Source organism: Rhamphochromis longiceps, linkage group LG10 (assembly GCF_057381845.1).
Source record: "Rhamphochromis longiceps isolate RC_006_pf linkage group LG10, R_longiceps_female_GT1.1, whole genome shotgun sequence".
In the NCBI taxonomy this organism is placed as follows: Eukaryota; Metazoa; Chordata; class Actinopteri; order Cichliformes; family Cichlidae; genus Rhamphochromis; species Rhamphochromis longiceps.
Window position 1 is genome coordinate 2,593,950 of NC_140566.1, and position 15,150 is coordinate 2,609,099.

At 45.0% G+C, this 15,150-nt stretch overlaps 1 protein-coding gene across 10 annotated transcripts in view; it reads left to right on the top strand.

The window, feature by feature from the left end:
• auts2a (activator of transcription and developmental regulator AUTS2 a) overlaps positions 1 to 15,150 on the top strand; it is a 372,946-nt gene that overhangs the window by 173,243 nt on the left and 184,553 nt on the right. For all 10 annotated transcript variants that reach the window (XM_085419859.1, XM_085419862.1, XM_085419861.1 and 7 more), the window contains exon 4: positions 264 to 365. In XM_085419859.1, coding sequence (XP_085275985.1) covers positions 264 to 365 — 102 coding nt within the window. The remainder of the gene's footprint in view (positions 1 to 263; positions 366 to 15,150) is intronic.

Genomic DNA, 15,150 nt, shown 5'->3' on the forward strand with positions numbered 1-15,150 from the left:
AGGGGTCTTTGTCCCTGTTCTCTATTTCGTGGGCTGCGAGGAGTTTCATACTGTGAGATCAGATGGCGTCTATCTTTGGCAAGTGGAGTGATGGCTACAGAGTAGGCTCAGAAACATGACAGATTTACAGAGACAGCACTGCAGCTCCTGCCAGTTCTCACATATTTCTGCACCGGTTTCTGTGGGATGCCGATCCGTGCGCAGCTCTAAAGTGCACATTAACACTCTGTGTTTTAACCCTTGTTCTCTTTGTGTTTTTGTAGCTGAAGCCAGGGCAGAACAACTGTAAGGACAGCGACAGTGAGAGTGTAAGCGAAGAGTCCAAGCCTTCCTTCAGGAGCAGCTCCAGAGACAGACTGACAGACGTAAGAGCACCACAACGAGCACACCTGCTGCTCGCCGGCTGTCACAGCTCTTTTTATAGAGTGTAACATATTTCCTGCATATATGCAGATGGCCTGGTCATTTAATTACAAGCACATATTAAAAAGGCATTTACCTTGAGCTGTAAAGCTAAGATCTGACTTCCTAGCAGCCTTACAAAATGCTTGTGGTTACTGATAATATTTCTGTTTAAACAGATTAAACCCAGCAGGAACTGTTTATTGCCTTAAAACGCTGTAAAATGAAAGCTGTGCCTGCACTTCCAGTTTATTTCATTACACTTGCACTTTCAAAGAACTGCACTGTATTACTGCAAAGCCAGTTCATGTTGCAGTAGCAGCAGTGTTACAGTTGAAATTTATATTGCAATGAACCAGCATTTTTCACCCAAACTAAAGGTAAGTTATTATTGGGTGTGACTGATCCAGGCTGGACCTCAGAAAGCACCCAAGTCCAGTCTCTGTTTGCATTTGAAACAAACACACTTACTCTGACATGTTCTTGATGATTAATGCACCCAAAAACGCTCCATATTCATCGTGTGCGAGCTGAAGGCAAGTATAACCTGACAAAAGGACGAGCGGCCGCGTGTCCCTTCGCCCTGCGACATATTCCGAGATGTAAAGCGAGCAGACTCGTGGGACCTCGCTGCCGCACACCCACCCCTGCGCTTTGATTTGTGTGCCGAATCTACAGCAAAGCGATCAGATATGTGGCCATAATTAAAGCTGTCAGTAGGGAGGCGAGCTCGTCTTTGAGAAAGACACGGCCGAACGACTGAAGCAAAACTGATTCTGCGTGTAGCTTTACAGTGCTCGACTGGGCATGAAATGAAATAAGTAATTTGATGTTGACAACAGAAATTGAAATGATATCTGCTGATTTCTGTCTGCACTTTAGTGACAGTGCTGCAGAGTGATGGGACACATTTTGCTTAAACGATGGAGGTTTTAAATCTGCTCACCTGAGATCCGTACGGCCGACACGTGAAAACTATGGCAGCTTTGCCGTGACCTCTAACAACCTCGTGCTGCACCACAGGTTTGAAACAAGAACGTAGAATAAAAGCCAGTTTAGTTCATGTGTAAGTTCTGATTTAATCATGTTTCCTGTTGTCACACAGAATGCTATGAGTCGGTTTCTCATGGTATCGTGTTATTGCTTAGTATCGTGAAGAAAAAAGTTGATGTCACTGCAGATTTGAATAAAAGGGCAGGAATCTAGGTAACTCTTTATAATGCAGCCTGCAACTCAGCCTGTAATTAGATGCAATTTCAACACAATTTGTTTGAAATGACAACGTAATTATATTTACCTACAAATATGTAAAGGCAGGCGAACCAGAGCGAGGCTTTAACAGGTCAGGTTTTTACAGGAAACAGAGAAATAATTAAACTGTAACTAAATGTAATTAACGTGATGTTGTGTCTAATTTTACGGTAATTTTTCAGAAAAGCAATATTGCACCATCAATATGTAAACATACGTGGCTCAGAGTGGAATAATCTGTCCTTTTTACGTAGTAGTTCAAAGTGCAGTATGCTGACGTCCATGATGGAAATCCTAATATTCGGCTGTTCTTTTATTTTACAGTGTAACTGTGATAACGACTGCTCCTTACCAACTTACAATAAAGTAAATCAAAATATGCCGGCCTGTGTGATCTTACAGTGACTGAGGCGAACTTCTTTTCTTTCATTATCGCTGTTTAAACATCACTTTCAAAGAAGCGCACAAAACCCAGACGTTAGGACAGATTACGCTGTTCCATAATATGGCCTGCCCCCCCACAAAGATCTGCAATCTTTACTAAAAGATTATGTACTTATGCAATCCTTAATTTCAGTCTGCAATAAACTTTATCGTGCAGTACAGTCATTTTTTCCCTGTAAAAGTCCTGATTCGTTGCCTCCTTATTCTAGTTCACCTCCATTTTTAAGTATTTGCATGGAAACATAATCATGTTGTAATTTCAAATAAATGATGGAGATTCCATTCAATGAGTCATAAACCACTGTTCCCAGTACGATCTGTCTCGACTTCAGTGGGTAAACACTTTGCTCCGTCACTGCGATGATGTGCACTGCACGCTGTGTTAGGGTCCACCTTTGTTTTTCAGCGACTTCTAAGAGCCATTGAATTTAATTCAATTGCATTTAGATATATGAAATAAGCCCTCGAAGTCAACATCATGAGAGGTGTTAGCATATGTGTGCATTTTGTTGGAACTAAATTAAAAATGATGTTCCCAGTTTGTTTGTCGTTGCATCTTCTCATGTAGGAACCGTGTGCTTTGCTGCAGCGCTGCTTCCCACTGCTTCATCACAGCAGACTGAGCGTGTCCCAGACGATGTGCTGAAAGCCGGGCTGCATAAAGACCCCCACGTCACCTTAGTCCAGACCTTCCCAAAGTGGGGGGCCCGCCCACAGAGCCATTGCAGGGGGGGTGCGGTATGAAAAGGGGGGGGGACAAAATGCTTGGACACAGTTAGCACGGGGCGCCCACAGAAACGCAAAGCAGGAGATGAAGCATCGCTGAATATGTTTCCAAAGACTAGAAAATATGGTGAAGCAAATCTTCCCTTTGGCTTCACCTGCACAGGTGCTGAGGTAGGTCTCCCTGCAGGATTGGTTTTCCCTGCGTCGGGAGCAGCGCTGGGCTCTCCAAGTCACAGACAAACAGGATCCCACAGCTGTTTATGTTTTTAAACCCATTTTGCACAGAGAGGTGTTTTTTGAAAAATGCATTGATCACAATGTTGAACATTATTACACAGGAAAAAACAACTACATGTAAAATAATCCCACTGTGACGCCTCTGCCTTTGTAAATGGAGGGACAGTAACTGCGTGTAAAACCTGCAGACAGTCAGATTAACAGTATTGTGTCTCTTTCATTCTGCATTTCATCTCATGTAAACGTGGCGCACAGCGTGATGTGAATAAAGGCTCATACCTTTGACGCTGCGTGACCAACTCTGTATTCCTCGTCCACACGTAAACGCAAAAAAAAGAGTTTTAAAAAATCTCCTTTTTCGGTGATTCGAAACGCTGTTTACGTGGACGAAACAGCTGCGTGTTCAAAAACACCCGTGTAGGTGCGGACGCAGCGTAAAAGAGTTAGTAGTTTATTTTCTTACTACCTGCAGATTACTTGTATTTGCTTAATTGTTTACTAAATGTTTGAGGTGTGAAATAAACCGCAATGGAGCAAAAGATGGGCGCGTGTGGTTGGAGGATGTGTTCGTGCATGTGGGGGGGGGGGGCGGACATTTTTCTTGTAAAACAAAGGGGGGCCCAGCAAAAAAAGTTTGGGAACCACTGCCTCAGTCGGTCACACAACAGGGTCTTCACCTCCTGTCCCCCACGTGCTTCTTCAGACTTTTTGCCATACTGACAGTATGACAGACTGACAGAATGATTTAAAATGGTAAATTTACTTGTTAATGTTATTAAAAGTTACTAGCAAAGCTGCATGCCTGCAGCTCGCTCCGTGCGTCTGTTGCTACAGAAGTCTGTGTATGAAACGTGGCACCGCGCACTGAATCTGGACCGCTCGCGCGGTCCTGCTGCACAGAGGCTCCATTGCAATGTGAAAACAAAGACAAAGCATCTAAGTCACTCATTAGTATCAGGGAGCAGTGTGAGACATGAGCTCGCTTTGACCCCAACTGTTCATTAGACCAACAGTTCGCTAATGATATTTGCTGTAGCACTCCCTTCCCCTCACGGAGGGACTTCGCTCCGATGAAGCAGATGAACTGAGTTTGCCGACCTGGCGCTGGCTGGCAGGGAGATGGAGGCCAGAGGAGGTCAGGCCTGGCAGCCTTTACTCTCCCGCTCGCCTTCCCTCCTCACTCCATCCTGCCAGCTCATTAAGGCCTACAAATGGCACATCAGCTCGGCCGTGTTTGCCTCAGCCCCAAACCCCAGCTAAATTGGCAGGCTTAGCTGCGTTTGCTCTGAAGCTCCGGGTTCCCTTTTGGGTTTGTTTGAAGCCGACATGGCAACTAACCCCCACATCCCCCACCGCACCCCACCCCTTCAGTCTGGGTGGCAGGCATTCAGGCAGGCAGCAGTCCTGAGCAGAGGGAGTTTGCTGGATCGGGGAGGGCAGGGAGCTCTGGATGAATCACTCCCGTTTAGTCTCTGCGGCAAGGGGTGAAATGCCATCATTACCCTGCTGCCTATCAAATAAATTGGCAATTACGGGCCTGGGATTGCGAGTAAACAGCATGTTACTCCATTTTTTCCCCACCCAAGGCTCTTGATGAGAGGCGGGTGCAGTAGAGAGGAGTTGCGCAGTACTGGGTCAGAGCCCGCCAGTCAGCATTAGCCAGCTTGATGAGAGACACAAGAGGGAGACTGTAATGAATGCACCCCTATATTTCAGTCAGCCAAGCTTCCTGTTGCGTCCCGTATCAGCTGCATTTCTCAGTGAATTCTGTCGCATTGTAACAGAGCAGTGCACTCCAGCCCTTTGGATACCTTTGCCCTGTGTTGTTGTTCTATAGGGCAGCGATTTATGTATGTTGTAACACTACTGCTGAGAGACCAGCAGTAGTGTTACTGGCTCCATTGCAGTGAAATACATTTCAGGCAGTTTTTCTGACTGAAATGAAAATGTGAAAAATTGCGGGTTCTCAAACCCCGGCCCGTCTCCGCCTTGAAGGTTTTCTTTAAGTGAGCTCTTTGAAAGTTGTTTTTAATGAAACATCTGGAAGTGATATTGTTAAAAGTCGAGCACACAGTCTCCCCGAGCTTTTGAAGCGGTTTCAGTCCAAACATAGCTGAAGTTTCTCTTACAGCTAGTAAAGCTGAACTCCGTTATTACTGGCTCTCCGACCAAAGTGCGGCGGCCTGTTTGGAATCCCGCATGCATGTGGTGAAACCATTTCAAACGCTCAAATTACAGCTTTTGGAAACCGATCAATGTCATAAAGTGTGCTTGTTGTTGTAAAGATCACTATTATGATTAGATTTGCTGCACCGTGTTTCGTCCTTGACCCTGCAGTGAGGCCTTTTCCCTTTGAGCTCGCTGACCAAGTTAACTGCTTATGTAATGCGACCGGACCCGTCTGTCCGTCCCACCTCCTCAGTACATTCTCCAATTATTTCCTGACACTCTGATGTAAATGAGGTCACAGTCCCCCTACGTGTCCAGATATGCTGGCCAATTTGCTCCAACACAGAACTTGTAATTGCTTGGATCAATTATCTGTCTCTCTGTCTGCCGCTCGATAATTTGAAATGTTTCTTATTAGAGACAAGCATTTAGATATGGAAGTTGGAATGTTGTACCTATAATTAGCTCATTATCCTGGGCTCGTACTCGGAGGCTTCGGCGTGTGCGTAGTGACGCTGTGAAGTGCAGTGCAGGGACCTTTTCGACTCTTTAAAGGCGTCTCTTACAGACACTGGATTTCCTGTAATCCAGATTGTGAAGAACAGCAGCAGAATAGATGTAGCGGTGCTTTGGGCGCCGATAGGAAAACACGCTCGTCCCATTTATATGGAGAAAATATTTCAGGACTTTTTAAATGCACAGATTCAGCAGCTTTCGGTTGAGTAATCTGAACAATGACGAGCCGAGATGCACGAGAGATGTTTTACCGTTAGACCTAAATATCATCTGCTTCAATGATCATAACGATAATATGAAATAGAAGCTTTTAACAGGACTGTTCAGGCCATCTGGGCTTTAATACAAAAGTGTCTCCCTGTCCACAATCAGAGCCTCCTGCCTTATTTTTCTTTTTCTGTCGGGTTTGTTGGCTCAAACGCAGCTTGGCAGAGGATTTAGACATCACTTGATTTGTCTGCTTCTACATCGCCCTGATAGGCTCTCTCCCAGGAAGTGCTCTTCCCTTTGTTGTTCTTTCTTCTCATTCACGCGGGCAGATTATGACACTTTGTGACGTTGCAGTCTGGCAAAATTATCATGCGCCTCCATCGCCCTGCCAATTCCTGGCAGCGGAATGTCCGTCAGGGACCAGTTAGAGGTGCGTCTCTGCGAGCGCTGAGGGCACAGCAGCCTCTCTGCCTACATTTACAAGAGTTTAGCTCTGCCACATCTCCTCTTAAGAAATATAATTAAAATGAGAGATGCACAATGGTGCGTCGCTCATTGTCTGAGCAGCCCTCGGGTGGAGAATACACGGCGCTTTGATAATGCTTTACTACTCCCAGAGGCATCGACAGAAAAATCAGAGAAGCATTGTGACCTTTGCTGTAAATATATTCCTGTAAATCCAAAGTAAGGCGCTTTAATTGCTGAAAGTGACACGGAGAGATGTCGGTGTGGTAGCAAACTGTTGGCTTATCCTGACTGAATGCAGTCTTTCACTGCTGTGGATGATAAATCTATTCTGATGGAAGATTAATGGACTGGAGAAGTGGTGTTGAATGTCATTGTTGAAGGTTGAAAGTATCGAGCGCCTGAATCCTATCCATATGTTTTCAGGAATGACATAAATAGGCTCAGCCGGAATCCATTTTGACTTATCAAGCTTAAACCAGTGCCAGAGCCATGCGATACTTGCCAAGTATTCAGGCTCTGAGGCGTCCAATAACAAATCCTATTCCACATAATTTGAACTGAAATTGGCTATGGCTATGCGCTGCCACCCTGTTTTTGCTTTTGCAGTGCATCCCGCTGCTCTTGGCTACATATTACTTCCGCATTCCCTGCAACCCAACCCTATAGCCCCAATTTTTTATGTCATCCCCAGCTCTGGTGAGGGAGTCTCTCCTCTCTTTGTTCCAGCCTTTTCAGTGCGGAGGCTGTTCCGGTGGGGTAAGTTGAATAAGTGAAGCCCGGAGGAATCTCTACAAAGGTCTCACTCTGATTGGATGCATGCAGAGCCCAAGGAGAGAGCGCCGGTTGCCATAGCAATGAGAGCAATGTAGGAACTGGCTGCATGAAGGAGAAAAAGGGAAGCGGTGCTTTCTTTTGTGATGGGAGGTCTTCATCGACTGGCATTTCTTTTTATAAGCACACACTGGCCAACGCACATGTAAACACAAATATGCAAAGGCTCACAAACAGCACTACATGCACCTTTTTTACCCCCCACCCAAGGAGAAGCCGAGCAAGAGGGTGTACTTGAATCACAGTGGCCTGGTAGGGGTGTGCTCGCACCCAAGCTGGGAACCAGAGAAAACACAATCAAACGCACTGGGAGTCCAAGACCATCTCTCCCTCATGACTGGCCATTCATTGCTCATCACTTACTCCTCTGTGCCAGCGAGGCTCATCATAACAGCTTTAAACAAAGACGTGATGAAAACGCCTCTTTATTTTTCTGTACCGCTTCGTGTGCAGCTTTCAGCTTTAGATCAGCGGTCCCCAACCTTTGTTGCGCCGCAGACTGGTTTATGTCCGACAGTAAAATAAAACCAGTTCTGGTACCAAGATTCATTCATAGCAGACCCAGGGAAACCGAGTTAGCGATAAAAGCGATAACAAAATAATGATACAAACCCTGAAAACATTAAATTTCACACCCGAGCCTCAAAACTCGCGGCCCGGTACTGGTCCATGCCCCGGGGGTTGGAGACCGCTGCTTTAGATGAATTCAGTTAAACCAGCGGTCTCCAACCTTTGTTGCGCCACAGACCGGTTTATGCCCGACAATATTTTCACGGACCGGCCTTTAAGGTGTCGCGGAAAAATGCAACAAAATAAAACCAGTACCGGTACCGAAAAAAAGAAATTTATTCATAACACACGTGAAAAGACCCAGGAAAACCGAGTAAACGATAAAACGATAACAAAATAACGCTGAAAACCGATAAAAACCCTGAAAACCAGACATTTCACACCTGAGCCTCAACTCTCGCGGCCCGGTACCAAACGACTCACGGACCGGGGGTTGGGGACCGCTGAGTTAAACCATTCAAAGTTCTGAGGTCTGCCTATCTGTGAGCTAAACTGAATGTAAAAGTACCCGGGGAGTCCCCAGCAAACTTAACCCGTGTATCATTGAAGTGTGGCTGATCGGAAATGATTGATGATTGGAAAGCTACACGCCTTTCAGAAATGATTGACAAACTGGGGGGCAAAAAAGCTTCACTGATGCTTTGATCCTTTCACGTGTTATCATTCTTAAAGAAGTGACTTTGAAAACGATAATAAACGACGTACAGGTTGCAGCATTGCTTCTGTGCTTGTTGGTTCATCAGTTGGGTTTTGCTTTAAATTGGTGAAGGCTTCAGTAACCGTGGCTAACGTGGATACGCAGAGACAAACAAAGAAAAGGGTTAAACCACTCGGAGAATAATAATCATTCTACGACTGTTGGAAGCAAAAACACTTACAGGAAATGCTTCTCATCAAAAGACTCAATCAAATGATGTGAATGAATTCTCTGGTTTTCAGTTTCAGAACTTGATCCCAATGAACGGTGCAAACACAGCTTTGGAAAGCCATTTTCTGTACAGGGATGTTGTCAACAGTGCCGCAGTTATTTCGGTGGTTATGCCTGTTATGTACAGTGGGAAACGTGTCATTTGAAAAAACGACACTACTTACACGATCAAAAATACTTCAAAATACTAGAGAAGTGTTTCAGAGCACAGAATAATAATAATAATAATAATAATAATAATAATGGATACTTTATTGATCCCCATGGGGAAATTACTTGTTTTTCTCTGCATTTGACCCATTCACTCAGTGAAGCAGTGGGCAGCCCACTAAGCAGGCGCCCGGGGAGCAGTGTGTAGGGACGGTACCTTGCTCAGGGGTACCTCAGGGTAGCCGTTAAGTGGATTCGAACCGCCGACCTTCCGATCATGGGGCGACCACTTTACCTACTGAGCTATCCCTGCCCCATATGACGGCGTCTCAAAGCAATATCGTGTTTTTCTTGGCAGGCGTCAGAGCCACGCTTCATCCCGTGTGCCGGAGAAGGTTTATTCTCTTATTGAAGACCTCTGTGACTGACAGCGCGACTGTCAGACATCGGATGTCACTCCACATCTATTTCTAAAGCTAGTGCAATTTCCCTTAACCCACAAAACAACAGTGCCATCAACAAATAAGCAAATAGATGCTGTAGATAGATGGACAGACACATATATGGACCAAGGAAGGCACCAAGACAGTGCTCCTGGAATTACAGTTCGACAAGATTATTCCAGAGACATTATTTCCCTCAAGTCGTGGGCTTAAGTCAAATTTGGAAGAGAAATGAAATTGCCAGCAGTGAAAAACCAGACTAGGTAGGAGTTCATGAGCAGAGAAATAACATTTTCATTTGTTTCTGCCCCAGTGGGAGACGAGCAGCCTTTCAGTAAATAGAGACAGCTATGAGAAATGATTTTTTTGGTCGGTGGGATATTGTTTTAACGTGCACTTATCCATCTGCAATCTAGATGTCAGGCCCCAGGAATCTGCAGAATGGCCATTCTACTGTTGTCTTTATGACACGCAAGTGCTGGCCTCGTCTCGCCTCTGATTGTCTCCCTTAGTGTCCCGTTTCCACTGTAGCTTTGGTCTCGTACGTGGTCTTTTTTTAACGCCCGCTTTGTTAAGAGCGACCAGCTGATGCTTCTCTTTGGAATTCTGGAGTTTTGCTGGGAATTGAAATGAAAAATCCAGTTTGGCTTCTCAGACAGTCATCTCTCTGTGCTTTAAGCAGTCGTTCCTCTTTGTGTGTTGTGTAGTCCAGTTTGCCTGAGGTTGTGATGTGTCACCCTCTGCTCTCCTGTTGTTGTTGTCACATGCATTTACACTTTGACAATAACTTGATACATTTCTTTTCATAATTGCAGTAAAGTGACTTTTGCCCAACAGTGTAGATGCACTTGGAAAAATGTCCACGCTGTGTTATCGAGGTTCAGTGTTATCTTGTTTCTAAGAGATTTTCAGCGGATTATTATGGGATTACTTTCACTTTGATAAACTGCAGCTGTCAACTTTTGTTACCTGTCTGATCAGTGAATATGTTTCTATATTCTACGACGTTGTAGTTATTTATACGGTGCATTACAATCTGAGATTAATTTGCAGAAGAAAAGCTTTGATCCACAGCTGTCAGCAGCGATGTTCTCCCAGGTGATTACGTCTCCTTCCTGTCGTGCACTGTCAGCAGTACATAAAGGACTCGTCACATGGCACATTCTGATTATTATTGATATTGAAAGTGGAATTGAATAAATGTGTGCGGTAATAAGATTAGGGTTTCCCAAGAGGCACGTGTCCCCTGCTGCATTTGTTCCTGAAGAGGCTTGGCGATCGTTTTCAGAGGCTTGTTTTTCATTCAAGCAAATTTCCATTTCAAACAGCGCAGTACCTACATCGAAACAAACCCCAGAAACGAACATGGTTGGCCATCTTAAATGGAACAACAGTGATCTAACTGTGAAGAAGGGTGAAACTGCACTGGAGCTATTTGTTTTGCATTATCAGAATTTTGCTCCACGTTGCTTTGCATATGCAATATCTGTCAATCCTGCCACGACATATTACAAATGTCCTCCACAGCAGTATGAGAGATGTGTCTCCATCTTCTTTCCACATTAACTGCTGCGATTAGCCCTCATGGAAGAATTTGTGAAATAATATAAGGACCAGGGTCTGTTTCACTTTGCATTAGTGTTAGAAAGCTTACTCTGCTTAAAGTTTCCGATCGTAGGAGACGATATCGTCATGTCGCAACGTTACATGTTCAGCAAAAAGCTTTAAGCAGAGCGCTTGCATATGAAATGATGTGTGTGCACGCTGTGCATTTGTAAAATCTCTGGTAAACCAATTAGACAATCTGGCTCAGACTTGTTCAAAAGGAGTCACATCAGCTGTGTTTGGGTAGCAGTAAGGTCATAGGGCAGTGAATGGGCGCGTAGTACAGGGGATTGGATGGGATTAACCTTGGCCTGCCCCTTTGGCCCCGGGCCCAGGCGGCCCAGGAAGAGTGGAATTAGCCAAGCCAGGCAGGGCCATCTGATTCCAAGCCCTCATCCAATTACTGCCTTATCTCTCGGCCAAATGAGATCAATGCATGGAGGGCCAGGAGACCTGGCAGCCTGGTGAAGGTGCGATAATCAGTAGTAGGGAGCATGGCACTTAACTCCCTCGTGTCCCTGAAAGAGCCAGAGCGTGTGTTCGCAGCACCATTCACTGCCGTTAGCTCCTGGTGCCTGCTGGTGCCTGACCTACACTTTGCATAAGGACAACCTGGTGTGGTGCATTTAGGCTTCTTGGCTTTTTGCATTCGAGTGCTGCACTTAGCGAGGTGAACGATGTGCATAATTACAGTTTTGCCTCTTATCCTCGGTGAATCTACTCTGCAGATTACGCTGGCTAAAAGGTGCTAGTAGAGAGGAGGAAAGATGCATAATTGCTTTTTACATGTGCGCCATATAAAAGGCACTTTTAAGCGCTTTACTCTGGCCTAATAGAGTCCCCTGTTATTTCTTCTGTCAATTAGTTTGGAAAACAAATGTTTGACGTTTGCTGGTGTAATTATAAAAAGAATTAACCTGTTGTGCGATAAAAGCAGGCAGTTGTGCTCCGCGCCAGCGCTTCTTGAGATGGAGTTGAAGCTGAATGAGATTCTCCAGTAGTTTAATTTCATTAATTGTTTTCTTGTGTTCTCATTCAATAATGGTAAAATACTGTTTGTAGACACCAAACCTTTCATCAAAAATGACGAAATCACGTTTTCCTTTAAAGCTGCACAAGCAGATCCGCGTGGAGGGCAGGTTTTCTTTCACAAATATATCATCGAAATGAAAGTTTTGGCCGAGTCTTTATATGATCTAAAGCTCTTTATATTTATTTCTGGTACTTTTGCCATGCTAGTGATTGTATTGCACCACTGGTGTGTCCCACAGCCATCTGGAGGACCATTCTGTGCTCACAGTATGGCCGGTGAGGGAGCCATTCTGGTGAATTTATGTTTGACTGTTTCTTCTCATGCTTGTGTTCTGGGCACGCGTATCCATTGGAGAGCAATAGGTAGCTCTGAAAGAGTTCCTGTCCTCAGCTGCGGCCCTGCGATCGTACATCTGTATCTGCCATGCAGACCTCCTCCTCCCACCTGTCCCCGACTGCGTCTACTCTCTTCAGCCCAGTTGAATTAAAGTCCTCTTAAATTCACCGCAGCAGACCAGCCGCAGAGGGAAAGCTGGCATCACAGGGGCCCTCTGACAATCAGCACCCGGCTAGAAAGCACTAATGAGCGCTGGGAGGAGACAGACAGTGTTGGCGGCCTGCATAAAGGCAGCAGCAGCAGTGGCGGGGGGTGTTAGGGAGGGAGGCGGCGGGCTGGCGCGTTGCTGGGATGGGTCCGGCACAGCCCTGACTAGATTAGCTTCCAGGGGGCAGAGCTGCAGTCAGTTTTGGAAAATATCACAGCCCATTAGTTAGGAGCAATGAAATGGAGTCAACTTCTGGGACTCCATTAGGCACGCTGCGCTTAGGCAGACAGCGTCCCTCGGTGTGATGTTGCTATTCTGGAAGGATTGAGCACAGAGATATAATTGGACTGGGGAAATCAAGCAAGTTTCAGTAGTCCTGGTGGGGCTCTCAGACAGAAAATGAGAACACAGGCCTTTGTATTTTCTCTCCCTGTTAGCTTTGCAGGGTTTTGAGAAACACGAGTGAAAAGGCAGCCAGTGTTCTCGTTCCTCTCTGCCTGCACCCTCCTTCTGCTTTGCTTATTGGATTTTACCATCTGCTTTAAATTCATTTTTTCTTTATTCCAGGCTCCAGCTCCGGCTAACCCTAAGCTAAACAATATGCATTTATTCATCCGTGCTTTTCTCTAAGCATTGATGAGGCTGAGGATTGTGCTTGATAATAAACACGGCTTAGTCTAACACAGGCTGCTTGCTAAGCCTCACAAGGCTGTTTACTGGAGATCAGCGCCAGCTAACTCCATTAGTTTGGAGTATACAATAGCACTGCCCAAGCATATTTTCTTTCTTCCCTGATGTGACCTCCTTCTGGATAGCGAGCTCACATTTTGATTCTTTAGGCAGAACTCAGATGTAGATGGAGCAGACAGGCCTCAGTGCTTCAGGTAATTGATGTGCAGTTTTTAGCACCATCCTGGGAGATTTTCATCCCTCCAATTTCTAGTGGGCATGCATCACTTGGTTTGCCCAGAACGCTTGATAAACTCTGTCCTAAATAAAGGACATTTTGCCAATTCTCCGAGTTAATATACTTCACAGTCGCAGTCCATCATGTTCTTCTCGTGCTTTCGGTTTAGTGGCGGGTGAATAATGAGATTCTGATGGTGGTGACTGTTTGCTGCCTCGTAACAGTGTAACAGTAACACGGTGGCCAGTGCGTTAATGCTGTGAGGACCCCGGTGTCGAATAATAACACGTACACTGGGATTTTTGAAATGTTTGGGCCTTTCGTCCACACGTAAACGCCGTTTGGGTCACTGAAAACTGCAATTTTTAAAAACTCCTGCCAGGATGTTTTTGCGTTTAGGTGTGGACGAGGAAAACATTCGATACTTTGGTGTCACGGTTCGATATTTTTTCGATACAAAAAAATGTTCATGCTTTTTTAATTTGTCATTTATTAAAATTATAAATATATATTTTAACTCAAAAGTACAGTTTTTAAATTTAATGTTGCTGAAACAACAAAGTAATAAATAAATAAATCTATCTGCTGGAGGAATCCCTCATCTTTGGAAAAGAGAGTTTATTACAGAGAAATGGCTCTTTCAAAATAAAAGCTCTACTATACGCTTCTTCTGGGCTATATTCTCAGCAGCATATTAAACATATCAGGTCCCCATAAGGAGAATCCTGTGCTAACGGCTGTCTAAATGACTCGGGTAAAGTTTGTAGCATGGTGCTTGTTGTTTTTGTCTGCTTCCACTTGTCTTTGCACTAGGATGATGTCGGAGTAAATGTGCAGTCATATTCGTTGTGTTCCCACTAGTGCTGTCAGCGTTAATCTGAAATGACGTTAACGCCATAACGCGGCAAATCTCCGTTAACGAGCTACTGTGGATCGCCCCGTGCCTGGGGCTGGACGGCGTCAACATGTTAACGAGCAAACTGCGCTAACGCACTAGTTCCCACCCATGTAATTGAGCATTGCGTGGCACATCCAACATACTGTTTTACTTTAGTCCATGACTCGCTTACCTTCAGGGTCATACGTCACATGAAAACCAAAATAGTTCCAAAGGCCAGATCTGAATGAGGGTGGGGGAGGTTCAGTTTGCCATGTTGCAACGAGCTTAACTTCTGTCTCGCTAGCTTGCGCTGCGCTCAGTGAATCTGCGTTCGACTACTCCGCCTAGGCTGCACTGTCGAGCGCAGATCCACTGAGCGCTCAACACAGACAGCATCGTCAGAAGGAAAGTTGATAAAATAAATTAAAAATGTTGTATTGTTCGATACATATGCGTACCGAACCGAAAGCACTGTATCGAACGGTTCAATATCGATACGAGTATCGTTGCACCCCTAACAGTTACTGTCCATTTACAACGACAGACTGAACTTCGCCATTCACACTGTTAAGCCTTTAATCAGGTGCTGTGAAGACTTTGAAGGGATCGGTAGACACGATCTGTCCATTTAGTGTAACTGGTTTTGTGATTGATGAGCACAATTAAAGGTCGCAGGGAGACGTTCATTAAAACAAGCTTGTTTTTTCTTTTTTGGTGGTTTAACGTGGAATCATGGCTCTCAGCACTGAGAAGCTGAAGCATGATAATATATGATTCACTGTGATGGTCCTTGACAGATGGACTGTGCTGCATCTTTTTGCCTCAGCTCTTTGTCC